Raw genomic sequence first — 22322 nt, 5'->3', positions numbered from 1 at the left:
CAACACATAAAAAATATTCATATTAATAATAAAATAATGAAAAGAAATCATAGTGAAAATATAGATAATTTTATAATGATTGAAAAAGAGAAAAGAAAAACTGAATTTTTAACGGAGAATATTATTAAATGTGATTATTGTGATGTGGAAATTGATAAAAAATACTGGAGTTATCACATTCGCACAAACGCACATAAACTGAAAGCATTTAAACTCTATGAAGGAAATATAAAATTTATTGAAAAAGCATTTAAAGGAAGGATTGCTACTTATGTATTAGAGAATAAATATGAAGATATTTTATTGCCAGAAGAGTTTTTTAAATTAGTGGAAAGTTAATTAATAAGTTTTTTAAAAAGAGAATATTTAAAAATATCAATGTTCAAATTTAATATTGAATTGTTTGCTGAATATATAAAACCGCATAAATTAGATGATTCTGATGAAGTGAAAAATAGTTTTTCTGTTAAATCCTTTAATAGTAAAATGTAAATTATTCAAGAAGAAAATGATATAGAAAATATGTTGAAGGATATGGTAAAGATGGTTGTCACGCAAACTGAAGAATTTCAAGAAAAAGATTCTGGATGGAGTCTAAGTAAATTACTTCATTTAGAAATAAATGTAAATGAATATAAACCTTTGAAAGGTCACATTATATTGAATTTCCAAAAGAAATTAAAAATATAATTAAAGACATGTATTAATATGAAAAATAATGATGTATGTACATATATTGTTTTAAATGGTGTCTAATATCGGCATTACAAAATAAAAGAATAAAGAATTCAAATAAATGTCAAATGTATAATATTAATAATATAGAAGCATCCACATTAATTTTAAATGATTCAAAATTACCTCAAATAGAGTTTAGTAATTTACAATTTCCACTACATTTTACCGATGTATCAAAATTTTAAGAAATGAATCCTGGAATAAGTATAACAGTATATGGATATGAGAAAGGTTCTAAAAATTCTATCAAAATAGTATGACCATATTATCACACAAAAAAGCAAAAAATATCCATATTGAAATCTAATTTATTAACAGAAGGTGAAATATCACATTATGTTTGGATTAAAAACCTTTCAAGATTAATTCGCAGTCAAATTTCCAAACATAACAACCGTTGCTATTATTGCCGTACTTGCTTATGTACATTTTCTTCAGAGAAAAATTTATTACTTCATAAACAAAGCTGTATAATATAATTACAAAGTTACCTGACCCCCAAAATAAATTCACTAAATTCAAAAATTATCATAAAGAAATGAAGGTACCATTTGTGATTTATGCGGATTCAGAATGTTTATTGGAGGTTATTTCAACTTGTGAACTTAATCCCTCAATTTCCCAATTCGTCAACAAGCAATATTAAGAAACATATTCCAATAGCATTTTCTTATTATATCAAATCTTCATTTGATAACAATCTAGACGAATATAAAATGGTATGTTAATTGTAGTTCCAAATTTTGAATTATAATAATAAATCTTTTTTTTTTGTTTTAATATGATTGAATTGTAGAAAAGAGTTTATAACAACATTATTAGAAGATTGTACAAGACTTTACGAAAACTATTTGAAAGAACCGGAACCGATAAACGAATTAACTAGGGAAGAAGAACTCGATTTTGGTAATAGAAGAGCATGTCATATTTGTGAGAAAAATTTTTCATCAGATGATCATTGTCATTTCTGTCATATGAGTCTCATTTAATATTTAAAGAACTAAATATTGTCAAGGAGGCTCTTTCGGTTTTACCTTTAAACAAAGAAACTTATATTTCTGTAACCAAAATATTAAGATAAATGGAAAGAAAGAACATTTTCAATTAAAATTTTTAGATTCTTTTAGATTCATGCAATCTAATCTTGATTCATTAGCTCAAAATTTAGGAAGGGAAAATTTTGCCACTATTAGGAACAACTTTTCAAATAATGAGCAATTTGAATTATTGATTCATAAAGGGGTTTTTCCGTATGAATATATGGACTCAATTGGAAAGCTCAATGTAACTTCTGTACCTTCTCAAGAAGCATTCAGCAATCAGATGACTAATACTTTTTGTTCGGATGGAGATTATCTTCATGCTTAAAAGATTTGGAATGTGTTTGAGTGTATACTCTTAAAGATTATCTAGAACTTTATTTGAAGACTGATGTTCTTTTGCTAACAGATGTTTTTGAAAATTTTCGTAATATTTGCATTAAAATTTATAATTTAGATCCAGCTCAATATTTAACATTACCTAGTCTTACATGGAATGCTATGCTAAAATACACAAAAATTGAATTAGAATTATTTGATGATATTTATATATAATTTTTTTAAAAGAGGTATCCGTGGAGGTATCAGCCAATGTTCAAAAACATATAGTAAAGCAAACAGTAAATATATGGGGAATGAATATGATTCTAATAAACCATCTGAATATATAACATATTTAGATGCAAACAATTTATATGGATGGGCTATGTTCCAATTACTTCCCTATGGTTCATTTAAATGGCTTGATAATCCATCAGATTTTCAAGTTAATGAAATTTCAGATGATTCAGAATTTAAAAACTTTTTCAAATTAATGAATAATACTGTTTATGGTAAGACCATGGAAAATGTAGACAAAAGAAAAATTGTTAAAATATCAAACTCTTGGGAAGGTAAACGAAAACATCCGGGTGCGAGACAATTAATTATGAGACCAAATTTTCATAGTATTTCTATATTTAATGAAGATCTTTCTACTATTCAGTTAAATAAAGTAGAAGTTGTGTATGATAAACCGATTTATTTAGGGTTCACTGTTTTAAAATTATCTAAATATCATATGTATAACTTTCATTATAACTATATGAAATCAAAGTATGGTTTAAATATTAATTTAAACTATATGTTATGGATACAGATAGTTTTATATACTCGTATAGTATAAAAACTGATGATTCTTATAATGATATAAGACTAGACGTACTTGAAACTAATAAAGAAAAATTAATTTTCGATACTTCTGATTATAATAAAAATAATAAATATGGTTTAGCTCTTGTTAATAAAAAAATAAGTGGGTGGTTTAAAGGTGAGGTTAATGGAAAAATTGTGAAAGAATTTATAGGACTCAAGTCATTTATAGGTCAAAAATGTATTTATTAGATGTTTCATATGATAAAATAAAAAAACATTAAAGGTGTTAAAAAAAATTTTGTAAAAAAATTAACAACTGATGATTACAGAAAATGTTTATTTGAAAACATTACTTTATATGATAGAATGAACATTTCCAAATCAAAATTACATGTAATTTAAACTCAATGTCTCAATAAAGTAGTTTTGAATTCTTTAGATGATAAAAGATATATTTTGAAAAATAATGTAGACACCCTTGCATTGGGTCATTTTAAAATTTTGTAATTAAAAAAATAAAAAAAAATGACATGTGTATTCTTAAAAAAACTTAAAAGTTTTCTTTTTTATGAACTTTACCCTCAAAGAATCTCAAACTGACATCTCTTTTCATAGCCGTACGAACGTATGTTCAAAGGGTATACTAAATTTGCCTTACCGTTTGTAACGCTAAGAAATAACGGTTTTAGATATAGACTCAAGTGTATGCTTTTGATCAGCGTCAAATTCTGAGTTGATTTAGCTTTGTCTGTCCGTTCGTCCATTCATCCATCCCAACGATAACTCAAAAACTAATTGAGCTAAGTTGATCAAATTTTCACAAATGATTTATTGTAGTAAGTGCCAGAACCCTATTTAAATTGGACATGATCGGGGCAATTGTTCGGGTAGCTGCCATACAACTTCAAAATTTATTTGGCTATGTTTCAGAAACTATAAAAGCTGTGGCATTGAAATTTAACTTAAGCAAATATATTAGTAGGGCCGATGCGCTTGATAAAATTCGTTAAAATTTCTTGGCTCTTTCTGGTGGCTACCATACAACTTCAATAGTAGTTTGGCACACATTGTTTTGAAAAACATATAGCACTGAAATTTTGCATAAATTAATACGGTAATACGGCAATTTAAAGTCATAGTCTGTCCCATAGTCAGTTATGGCATCTTTATTCGCACATAGGATAACAAATTCGTACGGGTACGGGTACAATCACAGAGTTGACAAGGTCAACTCTATTTTTTTTTTCGTTTATTTCAAATGTTGCTTTTTTTGCTGATATTATGTTTTTAGTAGGTATAATTTATTTAAAATATTATTCAATTATATCTATTTTTTTCAGCTTTGCAATAATTGAGTTGATTTCGGTGTAATTATTATAGTTGCCAGCTATTTGTGATGAAGTTAAAATTTTTTATTCCGTCAACTAATTCGTTTGGAATATCCCAGCGAGTAAACTGCGTTGGTGTTTCCAATGTGGACGATTGCATTAAAAAATTTGGTATGGCTAAAATTCCTCCTGATTTGATATTTCCGATTCTATTGTTGTTAGCTGAATCTTTAATATTCTTGTCAAGTGCATCTTTTTCCAAATTTTCTTGCTTAGGTAAATTAGTAACAGTAAAATAGTAAATTAGTATTAGTAAAATTGATTTGTAATGGTAGTAGTTAGTTCATTAATGGATATCACAATAGGTTTAAATGTTTTCTTTAAAGCATTTTCTCGTGTCATTTGTTGAAGATTTACTACATAATATTTTTTACGTTAATCTTTTCTGATTTTAATCAACATATTTATATTGATAACATAACACCACGTTACGTGCTAAGTTTTCCAATTGAGTCCATATATTCATACGGAAAAACCCCTTTATGAATCAATAATTCAAATTGCTCATTATTTGAAAAGTTTTTCTTAATGTTTGCGAAATTTTCCCTTCCTAAATTTTGAGCTAATGAATCAAGACTAGATTGCATAAATCTAAAAGAATCTAAAAATTTTAATTGAAAATTTTCTTTCTTTCCATTTAACTTAATATTCTTGGTTACAGAAATATAAGTCGGTAAAACCCAAAGCGCCTCCTTGACAAAATTTAATTTTTTAAATATTAAATGAAACTCATAACAAGAGAAATTGTGAAAGAAAACAGGAAAAAACTTAGGTAAACGATATAATATATTACAAGAATTATGTACGGAACCTCTGTATTCACCTGTTAAATGACAATGATCTTTAACGATGACTTCATCTGATGAAAAATTTTTCTCACAAATATGACATGCTCCTCTATTACTAAAATCGAGTTCTTCTTCCCTAGTTAATTCCTTTATCGGTTTCGGTTCTTTCAAATAGTTTTCGTAAAGTCTTGTACAATCTTCTAATAATCTTGTTATAAACTCTTTTCTACTTTATTTACTCTTTACTACTATATATTTATTATTATAATTCAAAATTTGAAACTACAATTAACATACCCGTAAACATTTTATATTCATCTAGACTCTAGATTGTTATCAAATGAAGATTTGACATAATAAGAAAATGCTATTGGAATATGTTTCTTAATATTGCTTGTTGACGAATTGGGAAATTGAGGGATTAAGTTCACAAGTTGAAATAACCTCCAATAAACATTCTGAATCCGCATAAATCACAAATGGTACCTTCATTTCTTTATGATAATTTTTGAATTTAATGAATTTATTTTGTGGGTCAAGTAACTTTGTAATTATATTATACAGCCTTGTTTATGAAGTAATAAATTTTTCTCTGAATAAATAAATTTGATATTTAATAAATTTGACTGCGAATTAATCTTGAAAGGTTTTCAATCCAAACATAATGTGATATTTCACCTTCTGTTAATAATAACATTTCAATATGGAGATTTTTTGCTTGTTTTTGCTGTTAAAGTCTTTTTCACATATAGAACACCTGAAATTTTTTGCTTCCTTATTTTCATGTACAGAATTCAAATGTTTTTGTAAACTTTTACCGTCTATAAATTTTCCACAAACTTCACATAATTTTTTAAACTTTTTTCTTTTTTTTTTTTTTAATTAAATATCAATATACTTTATTTCTTAATATATTTACGTCTTTAATATATACACGTCTTGATAGTTATGAAATAAATAAGTATATTTCAAAACTAGAGTTGTTCAATTGACAAACTTTAGATAGTATTATATTTTAATCAAATATAAACCATATGCTATCATGTTTATCATAGCATAATACTATTCTAATTATAGGTAATCTTCTGACGTCATTTTTCTTGCAAAGTCACACATCTAGCATTATATAATTTTTTAATTTCTTTATTCTATACTTCAAAACTTTTTATTTTGCATTTTTTAAAAACTATTTAGGGTACTATTACCAAAAATGTACGATTTTCATACATTATTCTAGAAGAATAATAAAAAATAAAAAAACCTTCAATAAAATATAATAAACAACAATTATAGGATACATTTTTATAGAATTTTTACTAAAATACAGACTGCCAAAAACCTATTTTTCCAGTCTGCTCGTTCAAAGGCGAACTCCATTCAACTCCACACAAAACCCGCTCTCGCCACCACCGCAACAACTCTACTCAACAACCACCGCCGCACATATCCTTCAGCCTAGCATCCAGCTCCCAGCCTGACAACTTCGTTGACTTCATTCCCCCGTCCAGAAACAGCATAACGCTCAAAAAACATCACCTTTCTAAACATACATGTATACATCATAAACCATATTTCAATTCTATAAGAACACCCATACATATTTTATCATACATCCACCCAGTCCATTATATACAAGTTTTAGAAAAATTCCATACAAATTGTAGAAAAATTTTTGCGCCTTGCGCCTGAAAAGCCAGAACCCCCATATTTTAACTACTGTCGTCGTTGCAAAGGACCATAATTCAAGCAGACCGCAAGCTCGCACCTGGATCCTAGCTGAGCCGTCGAACATGGTAACCATCCTAGAGATGATTCAGCTAGGCAACTCCAACTTGCCCACCGCCAACTGGAGGGTGGCCAAGTTAAAAGGGAAGAAGGACGACTACAGACAGGCCCTTATCACACTGAGTAAAGAATCGCTTGCTCTACTGGAGAGGCAGAACTTCGTTCTAAATTATGGGTTCTCCTCCATAATTCAGAAGGTATACAAAACTGGCACAAAAATGGAGGGATCCCAGAAGCCGTCGGACAGCAGGGAGGTAATCCCAGGAAGAGAGCCCGCGGTCGCCGACAAGAATAAGGCTGTTGAAGACTCCGCTTTCGTCAGTCTTCATCTGCATCTAGAGGAGCCGTTTTTGGAGCTGACCTAGATGATGCGGAATAGACGCTGGTGGAGGTTGATAAAAGCAGTAATGCTCCGAATAACGCAGATCAACCTCCACTGCTATAAAGGGGCGGAGAAGACATAGTTCTGGTCCAGGAACCCTGGCTGGCAGGTTGAAGTATTTGCAGACTTAGAACGGCAAACTGCAAACTGTTTCATAGCAACCGCGGCGCAAATGTAAGGTCATGCATATTAATTAAAAGTAACTTAAATGCTTTTCTGTCGTCTCTTTACAGCAATGAAAATTTGATTGCAGTTAGTCTCGAGGTCGCTGGCAGGATCTTCTGATGGGCTTCAATATACCTGCACTATGATTTCCAAGGCGTGCTTCTGGCCAACAATATGAGAGACTTAGTAAAGAAAACAGGGTCTCTCAGCACGGGCCTCATCACTGCGAGCGATGCCATTACGGGATCCGGGGGAGCTTGGACACCAATGGAATAGGTGTGCCACTTTTTGAGTTTATCCTAAATACTGATTTCACACTATGTAATATGGGCTTTTTATCACTAAAAATCGGTAGGAGGTTATAGATATAACCCTTGACTCGCAAATTGCTGCTGGCTTGGTCAGGAAATGGAAAGTATCGCGAGAGCACTCATTTTCTGATCATCGTTATATAGAGTTAGAATCTTTTGCTAGGCAGAATGTTACCTTGACTTTCAGAAACCGAATGCGGACTGACTGGTCAAAGTTCGCAGATTCGTTAAGCGATCTCCTGGAGATCACGGTTCTTTGCGTGCTAGGACGCCTGGGGACCTCGACATGGTGGGCACGCTCTCTGAGGTCATAAATAACACCTCCAGGGTTGCATGCCCTCTGACTCATATAAGAGACAAACAGAAACCACAGTAGAAGAGTTAAACGCCCTTCGGAAAAAATGTAGAACTAAATTCAGCAAGGCGAAGTTCACCAGAGCACCATCTGATTGGCGTGCTTGCCAGGATGACCTCAGAGAATACAAGAGAAGGTTAAGGAAGGCTCAGAAAATTTTGCTGCGGGGTCTTTAGAGTTCGTGCAGGTTGCACACTTTCCTGAAGTTCGGGGAGAATGTTTTCAGGTCTGTCACGATGGCGCAGAAGTGATCTCTGAAAGAGGAATATTGTGGGCCATTCACAGTTTTGAGCCCTACAAGTCGGCGGGCTCTGAGGACATTGCGCCGGCAGAAATACAATATGCTGCGGGGGTCATCCTTCCTTGACTGAGGATCATCTATGAATGCTTTATTGATTTAACCTACATTGCAAAAACGTGGAATGTTGCCAGAGTGGTCTTCATTCCTATGGTTGGGAGAAGCTCTCACAGCTGCCCAAAGGATCTTAAACCCATCAGTCTAACATCATTTCTATTAAAAATATTAGAAAAGTTGACAGATATACACATTAGGAGCAACCGTAACCCGCCTGCCTTCCTAGATATTGAAGGAGTCTTCAACAATGTCCGGCCACGGATTATCTCTTTCAATTCATGGCTCGCTAAGGGCTCTGATAGGGAACATGCTGTCAGGCAGAACCATTAGGGCTACCTTTGGCGGTGCATGCATTGAACGCTCCATTAGCAGGGGATCCCCGCAGGGAGGTGTGCTTTCTCCTCTTTTTTGGAACTTGGTAATCAATCGATTACTGATATACCTAGAGGAGGAGGGCTATAAGGTAGTCGCCTATGCTGATGACTTGACTATAGCTGTATCTGGGAAGCACCTTGGTGTCCTGAATCGGCTAATGCAGAGGGCTCTAAACCTCGTCTCTGACTAGGCTCTTGGCTGTGGGCTAACTGTAAACCTACAAGCACTGCTGTACCGAGCATAACTCCACCGCAACTCAAAGGAATCCGCTTAACCTTTGGCAGGGAGGCCTGGTTCTTCAATCTAATTCTTGATTCAAAACTGAACTGGAAGTCCAACATCATGAAGAGAGTAAGGAAAGCAACTATCGCGCTTTACTCATATAAGAGTGCCTTTGGGAAGAGATGAGGCCCAAACCTAACATGGTCTATTGGTTATATACCGCGGTCGTGAGACCGATCCTGATGTATAGTGCTGTGATATGGTGGTCAGCGCTCCGTACAGCTGCGAACTTTGGACTGATAAGCAAAATTCAAAAAATGGCAATGGTGTGTATCGGTGGGTGCTATGCTCCATTAGACGGCCATTAGACGGCTGCGGAATCGACCGCATCTCAGATAGCCGCATCTCAGCTGACATGTGGCACGAAGGGACATGCTTCCGTTCTTACCGACTGGGGACACGTGGTTGGAATACTTGATTCTGTTCCTCCTGTGTTTTCATTCACCAGGATCTTTGGCACCTCGATTCCGCCGATGGAGGCCTGGCTGGACGGAGGCGGCCTCGAGGGCGGGTCCGTCAATTTTTACGCGGACGGATCTAAACTTGACAACAGGGTAGGTGAGGGAGTTTATTCAGAGCAATTGGATGTTGGGCTCTCCTTCCGTCTACCGGATAACTGCAGTGTATTTCAGGCAGAAGTGGTCGCGATTGAGGAGGGCTGTCTTTTAATTTTTTGAATGGGGAGCAAAAATATTCAAAAATCGAAACCATTTCCAAAAAAGTGTAGCCGATTCCTTTATTTCATAAAAAAACAAACTATTATCGTACAAATACAATAACAAATCGAAAAAAAAAACAAAAACTTTGAGCAAAAATTATAAACAAATTAATAAATACATTCGAATTAAAAAATATCTCAATAAAAACTTGAACTTAAATTAATGTTTTTTACATTAACGTGTAAAACGTATATGGAGTACATATACATTGTTTTAAGTTTAAGGCTTTAGGCTCTAGTTATGATGGTCAGAAAATACCTTAAAATATTAAAAAAAAACCCATAAAAATATTTATGACGTTTTTTTCTTATCATACGAGTATGTTGACTGCCTTATTCATTCCCTTATATGTGGATTTCATTATTCAACACCATTTTAAAAAGCGTACTTAAAAGCGTTCTTTTAAATTAAAGAATGAGTACTTAAAATTTTCTTTCTGTAAGTTGATCATAACTTGGTTCCTAGCTTTTCGCATCAATATTTTTAAATAGTTTTTTTAATTTTAAAATGTTGCTTACCATTTCAACATAAAAGGAGTCTCTCAATTTACTTTTAATCAAATTATCAGAAGAAAACACCCTTTCAGCTGCTGCACTACAATCCGCTTAACTGAACTTAATAAATGTTTCAAATTTTCAACAATATACTCGATCGGCTTTAATTAAAATGCCAAAATCGAAATATTATCATCTATTGCAAAAATTCTATACAAACATATTTCATCTGCTGAGTTTTCCTAAGTTTGGTTATTTGACGCTTGAACTGTCTATTTGATTAACTAGAGTATAAAAGAAGGGTGACGGCTTTCGAATTTGCAGAAAAAGGTATATGTATGTTAATAATTTCGTTAGCCTAGGTTTTGTCAAAAAAACTTTAAATAATGCCAAAAAAGTTGTTTTATTTAGAAATTATATTTTTCAACAGAAAAATTTTTTCAAGAATAATTATCAATATTGTTTTTGGGTCTGACTGATGCAAAAAGAAAACCGGAGCCAAAATGCAAAAGCAGGAGCCGAGGACACAAACTTTCAAATCGGAGTGAAACGACAGCCCTGATCCTTCTTCACTAACAGTTGAAATAGAGATGGAGAACCATCGATGGCACTATCGATACTATCGATAATTTTCAACTATCGATGGTTTTAAAGTCGATATTTCTATCGCCAAATAAACATCAGTTCAATTATGGAAATTATAAAATTCAAAATAAGATTTGAATTTTATCAAATTCTCTAACATTATTTTCGTGCGCATAAACATTAATTTGAAAATCAGTGAAATTTGAAAATTTATGTTTTTCTTCATTCCTAATATTTCATGAAGACGTTGAGTTTCATTATATTCTTAATATTGCTTCGAAATATAATCGAAAAAATAATTGTTACTAGCTAGTTCAAATTTGAATTTTAACACACAACATGCCGTTTGAATACCAAGTTCACCTGAACGTTTACATAAGCGAGTTGTCGCATAAATGTTTCAATGTATACAATACTTTTATTAATATTCTAAAATATTTAAACTTGCCAGTTTATTGGCAACCGACAAAAAATCTGTTGCGCTTAAGCATGTGACAAACTCAAAAAATTCAAAACAACACACGATTTTTATGAAAAAAATAAAGAGTGAAAAGCTAACAAAATAAAAATATTTATTAAATAACAAAAATATTTAAAGCTAATATTACGGACATTACAATGCCAGTGTGTACCGCTGATAAGTATAATAATTAATATTTTTCAAATAATATTTATATACTGTTTTATTCATTCCATGTTTGATTATATTATTACTATTATGTATAACACATTATACACATCTTTATATAAGATATCAAGACATTAATATTTTGTTTAAATATTTTAATATTGAGAATAACTTAATTGCTGCAGACTAGTAAAAATTAATGAAAAAAAAATGTCTTGTTAACCTCATAAATGAAAACAACAACTCTAATCTCTTCTTTGGTTGAGACCTCGCGTTTCACCTTTCTTCAACAAAATTTTTATTTTTGAATTTGCTTTATTTCCGCACACACAAAAATTGGATTCTTTTTTGTATGTTATGTATTTGAAATAAAATTTTGGAGAGAGAAGTATATAAAAAAGCGGTAATATTTTTTTTCATTACTGAAATACTCGTATGTATATTTTATAATTTTTCGTTCGTAATAATTAATATCAGCGTTATATGTATATAATTTGAAAAAGACTAATAATATTTAAAAAAAACTTAAAATTTGTAATTAGTAATTGTCATTACATTTCTTTTCATATAAACTATGAATTTTTTATTTTTATTTAAATTTTGTTTTAAAAAATGCCTATTACCACCATTTGCATTACAGGGCAATTCGAAAGACGATACTTCATTTCCGTCGTCTTTCCTTTATAAAGTTTAATAAAATTTTCTATAAGTTAATATAATGAATGTCTTTCTCATAAAATAAAATTTCATAACATTCTTATTTTTTGTTTTTCTTATTAAAATTCCTCAATACCTAAAAGCTCATAATCAACAGTAATTATTTTCGCATAAAATTATTTTCAAATAAAAATTAATATATTAAATTACTTACCAAAAAAAAATAACACACTTAAAATAATTACTGCTGACCAAACAGTTTTATACTTCCAAGCAACTAATTTTAGTAAATTGATATTAAGTCAATAAAATTTATTCTTAAGTTAAACTTAGAGTCATTAACAACTAACTGTTATTACGAAAAATAAAGTTAATTAAAATACAGAATTTAAATTTTTGTGTTTTTATTTTTTTAATAACAATAACGTAATTGGCGCACAACGGTAATTCTCTTGTCCAAAGACAAACAGTTTTGTGATCGAACCATATGAATTTAAATTTATAAACTTAATTTAAACCGAAGTTTAAATAACAAAAACACATAAATGTAATAATAAATTTATTATAAAAGCAAGTCATAATTTACATAAAAGTGTTATTCATTTAAAAGAACATTTCAAAAAAAAATACATAGCTGTAATTCATTACATAGCTACATATAGATAAATAAAGCCAATGAAATTGCTATTAACATTAAATAAAACCAATGAATAAAACCAATAAAATTACTATAAATATTAACATCATTAACATTATCTAAGAGAACAAACAATTAATGCCAAAAGAAAAACAAAATTGTAAAAGTGAAAGATTCTTGGCTTACGAAATACCAGAATTAGAAATGGCTTTAAATAATAGTGCTAATAATAATGTTGCTAATAACACCGCAGAATTCAGTATTTCTGTCAGTGATCTATTAAAGGATGCTCAACGTATCTATGAATTTAGAGGCAATAACGACTATGCCTTATCGTCATTTCTTAGAGAGGTAGATACAATCTATTCGACAATGCAGATCTAAAACAATATGCTTTTCAACGTACAATTTTTAACAAAATACAAGGACCAGCACTGGAAGTCGTGAGAACATTAGGAATAAATGCAAGCGTGGCCAGGTATTAAGAAAATTTTGACCGCCAACTTTGGAGTTCAAGAAACTTACCACCAACTATACCAAGAAGCATTGTCTATAAAATTTAACTCGGTAAGTGAATATTTTAGTAAGTTAAAAATAACATTAACAAAATTAAATGAAAATTTTGAATTCGATGTTAATCAACCTACTGAATTTAGTCCAAAAATTAATGAGTCAATAATTCTAAATAATATTGATGCAAATTTATCATCAGTAATCATTAATAAAGAAGTACAAAATTTACGAGAAGCATATAATACGTTAATTAATCTAAATTTGATTAGGGAAAAAAATAATAACTTTGGCAACCGCTTCAGTAACAGAAATAAATTTAATTATACAATAAAAAATGATAATAAAAACTTAAATTTAAACTATAGATCTAGTAATTTTACTTCTCACCACCAAAATGTTAATTCTCAAAATAAAAACGGACACCAAAACTATTCAAATAATTTTGGCGAACCCGATTAAATTACAATAACTTCAGTAATAATAATTACAGTAATAATTACAATAACAACAACTCTGGACGAACAAGATTAAATTACAATAATTATAGAATTAATAATAATTACCAGAATTAATAATAATTATTAATAATTATCAATAATAATAACCTATGGAGGTTGACCATGTTCAGGGTGAGGTAAATTTTGGCAAAAACGAATTTACCGATAGTAGAACTAACAATAGAAAACGAAAAAATCAAATGTTTAATAGACACTGGTTCTTCAACCACTCTTTTAAATCATAATAAACTTCCTCATAATCATAAGATATAAGAGGTATAATATTAAGAAACATATCCCTTTTAGCACCATAATTAGAACTATATATGTCAATAAAGAAATAAAAACAAATTCGCCTTTAGAGTTTAATGAAGATGCAGGAATGATCTGGAAACTAGTTAAATTTGACAATTAGGATTTTCATGGCATAATAGGTCAGAATCTTCTTAGGCCTCTAAAAGCAATAATTGGTATGGAAAATGAGTTGTTACAAATAAATAATAATAAAATTAAGTTTTTAAATAGTTGTCCTTTTAATATAAATGAAATTCACCAATTAGATTACAGTAGTATGAATAATAATGACTTTGAAACTTTGACGAAATTTCTAAACTCCGAAGAAAAACTCATTTAAATAAATTACTAAATAACTATAGCGATCTCTTCTTTAAAAAGGGAGACCATTTAATTAACACTACAGAAATTCAACATCAAATCATAACCGCTATTGACAGTTCGATATATTCTAAAATAATATACAGATACCCTCAAATACATGAGAACGAAATATAAAAACAAATACCCGACATGCTTAAGCAAAGAATAATAACTGAAAGCAACTCACCTTACAATCGTCCTTTATGGATTGTACCGAAAAAAACCGACAATTCAGGACAGAAGAAGTGGAGAATTGTGATCGACTACCGTAAACTCAACGAACTGACGGTTGAAGACAAATTCCCAATTCCTAACATCGAGACTATATTAGACAAACTTGACAAGTTACAATATTTCACCACTCTTGATCTTGCTAAGAGCTTTCATCAAATTTTGGTAAGCGAAAAGAAAACAGCCTTTTCTACTCCTCAGGGGAATTATGAATATATAAGGATGCCCTTTGACCTGAAAAAGGCACCAGCTACTTTTCAGCGCCTAATGAATTCTATTCTTTGGGATTTTATAAATAAAATATGTGTCCTCTATCTCGACGATATATTAATTTTTGGTAAAACTCTAGCAAAACCCATTAACAGTATTAAATTAATATTTAATAAATTACACGAATTTAATCTTAAGATTCAATTCGATAAATGCAATTTCTTTTCTAAAGAAACCGAATATTTGGGACATATTCTAACACCAAAAGTAGTTAGACTAAATCCCAAGAATTGAAATTACAGCAAACTGAATAACAAATAAAATTGTTTTGGGTATGTCTGGGTATTACCGAAAATTTATTCGAGACTACGTTAAGGTAGCCCAACCTATGACTCAATACCTAAAGAAAAATGGGAAAGTGGACACCAACGACTCTAACTATATAAACTCCTTTGAAAAATTAAAAAAACTAGTTACTGAAACATACACGCGGCCCAAAACCGCACTGTCACCTCCTAGTGGTGGGCCCCGGTAATGGCGGAGGATAAAGGGGTGATTGAAGCGATCAAAGTTACGTTCGTGTCGTGGTCATGTCTCGCGGCGAACCTCTTGCCTTTGTGAGTTTCAGCCCTATATCTATACGTCAGCTGGCGACAGGCGTCCCAAATCAAGATGGAACAGCATATGCCGATGACTGCATGGCTAAGGAGGAGCTTAGTCGTTAGTATGCGGACTCCGGATACCAGGCGCCCTCCAGTTTAAACAAGCCTTCCCATGGTATGCCGGACTCTGCCATGAGTGACTATACTTTCCCGCGCTACTCGTGGGAACAAAAATGGAGAATGAAAACAATTAGAACAACAACAACAGCAACAACAAGAACAACAACTGTGACAAATACAACAACTGCAACAACGACAACAACAACAATAACACAGTGACAATTACAACAACAACAATAACAACAGTGACAATTACAACAACAACAACAATACTAAGGACAACATTAATACAAACACAGTTAGTGCTCATGGGTCTGCGGAACCAGAGCTTCTCTCGACTGACGCAGAGGAGGAACTCCTTTTCACGCCAGTAGAAGATCCTCTTGGCTCTATTATCCAACAAACTGAATAGGACCTGAAAAGATTGGACATCAGGGGAAAAACACAATATTTCTCTGGTGCATCCAAGGGCAATGTCGAGAGAAAGGTCCCTGGGACCATTCCTAAACAAAACCCGAAAATGACTTCTTATCGGGATGCAGTAGCACAGGTCAAGGTGGCCATCACTCATAGACTGCATCCAGAGAAAAGGCTATCTGAAGCATAGATGGGGAAAATCAAAGTAGCCATCATGGATGAAATGGATAAGGATTCTTATCCACAATTCACTGCAGCGTTGCCAAGGGATGGATGGATATCCGTAACATATAACAATCAAAACACCGGGGAGTGGATAACCAGTGTTTGCAGGAGGATAAAGCCTTGGGACGGTTGCAACGTCGTGGTACTGGATGGCAACGACATGCCCAAACAGCATGTCTGCGTCACCTACGTGCCAAAAGACGAGGATGGATAAGGAAATGGACGGGGGCTGCTTCATCACCTTTTCCGTGGATGATTCCGAATTGGAAGATCTACGGAAAGCGGAATTCCGACTTTTCCTGAACTTCTTCCGTGTTACCGTTCGGGTTAAAGGAAGGAAATTCTCTCAAGGTGCTGGCGGCACGGCACGACAAAATAAAAAACCAGCGCCCACCGCGACAACGACGAGCACTTCAGGCCAACCAAAAGAGTCAAAACTCATTGGAAAATCTGAAGTCGCTCCGAAAATGGCGGCAAGGGAAACGGAAGGACCATCGACCAGCGCGCCAAATGCAAGCGTCCCGAAAAATCTACAAATAAATCTACAGCATGCCAGGGCATTTACTGATGTTCTAGCTCATAGATTTATGAAGGATCACCTCGATATCGCCCTTATCCAAGAGCCTTACATAGTGAAGCATCAGGTTAAGGGCCTGACAGGTGAGTTATTGTATGATAATACAATTGGGGGCAGACCTTGGGCTTGCATTTTGTTTAGTAAAAGGCTAACGTATTCTCCCATTTCAGATTACTGTTCTAAGGATCAGATAGCTGCGTTGGTGAAGGTGAAGTCTTCCAGGGATTGGACAGAGTTTATTGTGTGCTCATCCTACCTCCCGAGAGATCTCAATGAACATGAGAGGAAATACTCGGCAACTGAAAAAGAACTATTAGCAATTGTGTGGTCGACGAATTACTTTAGACCTTACCTTTATGGTGTTAAGTTTGACTCACTAACTGACCATCAACCATTAAAAAGCACTCGAAAACACAGGGTAAAGACGTTAACCCAAGACTATATCGTTGGCTACTGAAACTAGAGGAATAAAACATTAATATTGATTACATAAAGTGTAAAGAAAACAAAGTGGCTGATTTTCTGAGCAGAATAAATAATAAGACTCATGAAATATATGCAATCGAGACGATTGACTCAGAAAGGGGGGGTGACGAAGATACTAATTCCTTAAACAACAACGTTGAGGAAACCGAAACAGTACATTATCAACAGGAAAACTTTAATGACCATATACCAATACTGGAGACAGTTGTGAACCGATTTAAAACACAACTTATTTTAACAGACCAAAAAATTAGAGAAACAGAGACAATACATAAGAATAGAAAGATTTATAAAAATTCGCCGGCATTCTAAAAAGATACATAAGACCGGGTGAAATAGGAATTTACACAGACCTACCTGACCATAAATATAACATTTTGCAACAAAAATTAAAGGAACTGTTTAGTGACATTAGGGGAATAAAATTTGTCAAATGTTCATTCTATGCAAAAAGACATGAAGCCAGAAGACGAAACTTATACACAAATAAACAAATATCATAGACTAGAGACTGGACATACCGGAATTTCAGAAAATTACGAGGGCTTAAAACGACATATATATTTTCCAAATCTTAAAATTGCGACATATGTAGTAGGGTAAAATACAATAGAAACCCTATAAAAGAAAAATTTAAATCCACTGAAATTCCAGAAAATATAAAAAAAATTGTACATATGGATGTATGCACCAATTCCAAATCAAATTTTTTAACTTTCTTAGACAAACTTTCTAAATTCGCAACAGCTTACTATCTCGAAGACAAAAACAACCAAACATTTATTGAAAAACTCAGAGAATATAAATCACAAAGAGGACATTTTAAAAAATTAATAACCGACAAGAAGTTTCGTAGTGTAAATATAAAAGACTTTCTAAGAAAAGAAAATATAGAGGTTCATCTAGTTAAGCCAAATTCACAGACTGGTAATTCGGACATAGAATAATTACATAGTACTCTTAGTGAGAAAATTAGAGTGTTGGGAATCGAAAATAAAGACCTTAGTATTAAAGAAAAAATTTCTAAAGCTGTAGAATGGTATAACAACAATTATCATTCTACGACCGAAGAAAAACCTATAAACATTCAGGAAGGTAAATGTGACGTAAAAACAATTTATAATAATATTCTTAAAGAAAAAACTAAGACTTTTGATAAAAACAATTTAAAAAGGCAAAATTATCAAGATAATAGGAAAGATGGTTATATCAAAAATTACAAAAGTGTTAGGCACAAAGAACAACCTAGATATACAGGGTCATTCAGAAAGGTATACAACAACATATACCGTTGGTTACAGGGTCGAAAATGGGTAAAACTTTTGTTTTACCCATTTTAAAAGTTTTACCTATTTTCGACCCTCTAACAAATGGTATATGTTGTTGTATACCTTTCTGAATCACCCTGTGTAAAACATACTTTAGATAATATTCAATCTTCTAATATTAAAAGAAAATCCAAATTTTCAGGAAAAATTGATATTCAAAATATTATCGCTGACAATAATACTAGGTTACTGCCAGGAAGATCTTACAGTAGAACAGATTGATACAGACCTGGGGTACTCAGAAATAAAATTAAATGAATTTAATTAGTTAAAATTTACGACACAATTTTACATATACATATGTAGTTAACATTGAAGAAATTTCAAACATTTTAAATACTTTTGAAACAAATATAAAACTTGCTAATTTAAAAGAAAAAAAAACACCTTACAATTTTAAAAGAGACAATTCGCACAAAAATACAAACATTAATTCCGCACAGACAAAAACGAGGGCTAATCAATTTTGTAGGCACAGTAGGACAATGGACAATACTGACAGATTAGAAATTGAAGATCACCTAAACATTACAACACAAAGTAATCATATGGCGACAACTAATTTAAACAAACAAGTAAAAATAAATCAAAATTTCAATGAATCTTTTGTAAAACATAAGGAAGCTACAGAAAAAGACAGGGATATAATTTCAAAAAAATTCAATATGGTCAGAGAACATGACAAACAATTTACACTGACTATGCTCTAAAATTGAAAATTTTACAAGACAATGTAGAACACTTACAAGATAACATTTCATCAGCAAGATCAGGTACAATATATAGTAGTTTGCTTACAAATGAAGAAATTATTGAATATGTCATTGACTTTGATAAACTCCAAAATATAAAGGTAGGAACTTTAATTAATGACCAAAATAATTTAATTTTTGCTATAAATATTCCAAAAGAATCTAATTCATTCATTAAAATTTTCATTGCCAATACCAATAACTGACAATACATATAGAGAACTAAAATTTACTCCGGAAAATATTATAAAATTAATAATAAAACTTTTACTTATACAAAAAATACTGATTCGAAAAATTTAAAGCTGTCAATCCATTGCCTAGTTAAAAGAAATTGCAATAAATTATTTAACAATGTATCTGAAATATTAGAAATTCAAGAAGGTTTAGTAATTGCCAAAAACCAAAATAATGTAAATCTTTCAAGTAATTGTGATGAAAGATCATTCCTCATGAAAGGCATTTCATGAGGAATGATTTCCTCAAATGATCATTCCTCATGAAAGGCATTTCATGAGGAATGATTTCCTCAAATGATCATTCCTCATTTGAAATGATCATTTCCTCATATTATAAAAGCGAAGCGGAAAAAAAGTGCTTAAAAAAATTATTTTTAATTTATATAATATAATTATGAAAAATATTAAAAACTATTTTAAATAGTTGTGAAAAAAAAAATATTTTTTTTAAAATAATGGGTAAACATTATTTGAAGTGTTTGGGATGTAATTTTGTGAGTAAGGAGAAAAATATTTTAAAACACAGTCTTTTTAATTTGTAATTGAAATGCATGCCTTAAATTTTCGTGGATAATTTGAAGAATTTAGAAAATACTTTTATTAAACTTTTTAATGATATCTGTACAGAAAAAAATTTAGAATGTAAAATATATGAACACTTAAAAAATAATTTCAACTACGAATGTTGTTGCAAGTCCGACAAAACATTTACATATTTTCATTAAACTGTATATTAGAATTAGAATTTACCACATAGTAAAAAGTTTTGCTAAAACTATAAAATAATTTGATATAAAACAAAAAAATTTTAGTGTTAAACATTTATAATTAATAATTATTAATAAATAAAATAAATAAATTATCTTTAAATTTTTTATTTTTATTTCAATCTTAATAAATTTAGAACATATTTCCCATGAATCGATAATAATTATATTTCATAAAGTATTAATCAGTATGCATCCACCTTTTTTCTCTTTATAAATTACTTTATTTCTATGTACCTGATACTGTGTATCTACTGTACCAGGTACATGCATGTGGACATTCATACATGAAATTTCAAATTCTTTTGCTTTCATACATTCGAATTTTTTACCTAAATTTTATAAAATGAAAAATAAATTTTGTTATTATCAAAAGAAAAACAACAAAATTTTTACCTAACTTAATTTGATTTTATTTTAGTTCAATGTTTTTGGTACACTCGTTTGTTTACAATATTTTGTTTATTTCTTGCCTACACAACTCATTACCATCCATTTCTTAAAAAAAAATCGAATATTTTAAGAATTAAGATGCAAACGAAAACTGACGGAATAGAACGAGTCGAATTACTTATTAGTAGATATACTTTGATACAGAATTTAAATTTTTGTGTTTTTATTTTTTTTTATTACGATAAGATAACAATAGCGTAAATCGTATGTATGTACGAGTACATTCATAAGAAATATTTTTTTTAAATTTTGCAACACAAAATTGAAATAAAAATAAAAAAATCATAGTTTATATTACAATAAATGTAATGACAATTACTAATTACAAATTTTAAGTTTTTTGTTAATATTATTTGTCTTTTTCAAATTATATGCATATAATATGTAAATTATTATTTTTTTTTATTTGAATAGTCAAATTTTGTTTTTAAATAGCTTCGCTTTTATAATATGGATACACCATTTCTGCCACCTTGTACGGGAATAAGTTACAGAAATAAAACTCCCGCTTCTAAAATCCTTAACATTTTTTTCTATACTTTATATACGAAAAAATAAATAACTTTTTAAAAAGAAAAAAAAAAAAAAAAAAATCAATGAATTCTCCCAAAAATTTTTATACATATGTATAAAAATGAGAATAAGAAGGTATACTGCTTAACTCTTTTAGCTAAGGGAATTTTTTGTATAAACATTTTGGTGAGTGATTGCATTAGTGTGATGTAAAGGGAGACATGTACATAAAATAATACTATGAGAATTGAGAATACATTTTTTTTTCTTTTCTGCGTATAACATTCTTATTTTACAATGTTGTTTTGGTTTATACAGGGTGATTCAATGAAGAGTACAATATTATATATTATTAAGGGCATCAAAAATGGATAAAATTTTTGTTTGGAACTATTTATCAAACCTCAATGGTTTCCGAGATACAGGGATTTTAACGAATTTTCCCGATTTTTTTACTTGCTCAAGCTTTTTTGCTTATAACTTTACTTCCGAAAAAGAGGCTTCAAATGAACAGTTTTTGAAAGTGATAGTAAAGGTCTTGAAACCAACATATTACTTGATTTTGTATTTTATATACCTTTGGAAAAACATTTTTTGTATCTTATGCATTCGAGCTTTGGAAAAACAACAATTTTTTTTAATTTTGAATTTTTAAATTTTTTTCATCCTTACAATTTTCTGTGAAAGTTTCAGAAACCTTAAAGTTTTTTGTTAGAGAATTTTGGTCACCTTCTAAAGCTTTAATTAAAGTCCTCAAAAATCTTTTACGGTATCGGAGATATAGCATAAAAACCATTTCTATGTTAAGATTTTAGGGGCACTAATAAAACTTTAAAAATCAAAAAATTGTCACTAATTTTGATTTTTATTGAATTTAAGTGCTCTAAGTATCAACTATTACAAATTTTTGAACGTAA

The 22322-nt window shown here is 30.8% G+C and overlaps 1 protein-coding gene across 1 annotated transcript; it reads left to right on the top strand.

Annotated features, from left to right (window-relative positions):
- The first annotated feature begins 864 nt into the window (after positions 1-864).
- On the top strand, positions 865-3216 carry LOC129614163 (uncharacterized). Its single transcript, XM_055528581.1, has 2 exons — positions 865-1457; positions 1535-3216. Exon 2 carries the CDS (start codon positions 2317-2319, stop codon positions 2941-2943), a length of 627 nt encoding a protein of 208 aa, XP_055384556.1. The 5' UTR covers positions 865-1457; positions 1535-2316; the 3' UTR covers positions 2944-3216.
- Positions 3217-22322: the final 19106 nt, after the last annotated feature.

Source organism: Condylostylus longicornis, unplaced genomic scaffold (assembly GCF_029603195.1).
Source record: "Condylostylus longicornis isolate FDR11 unplaced genomic scaffold, ASM2960319v2 ptg000105l, whole genome shotgun sequence".
Lineage (NCBI taxonomy): Eukaryota > Metazoa > Arthropoda > Insecta > Diptera > Dolichopodidae > Condylostylus > Condylostylus longicornis.
Note: the sequence above shows the minus strand (reverse complement) of the source record. Positions and strands in the feature narration are given on the sequence as shown.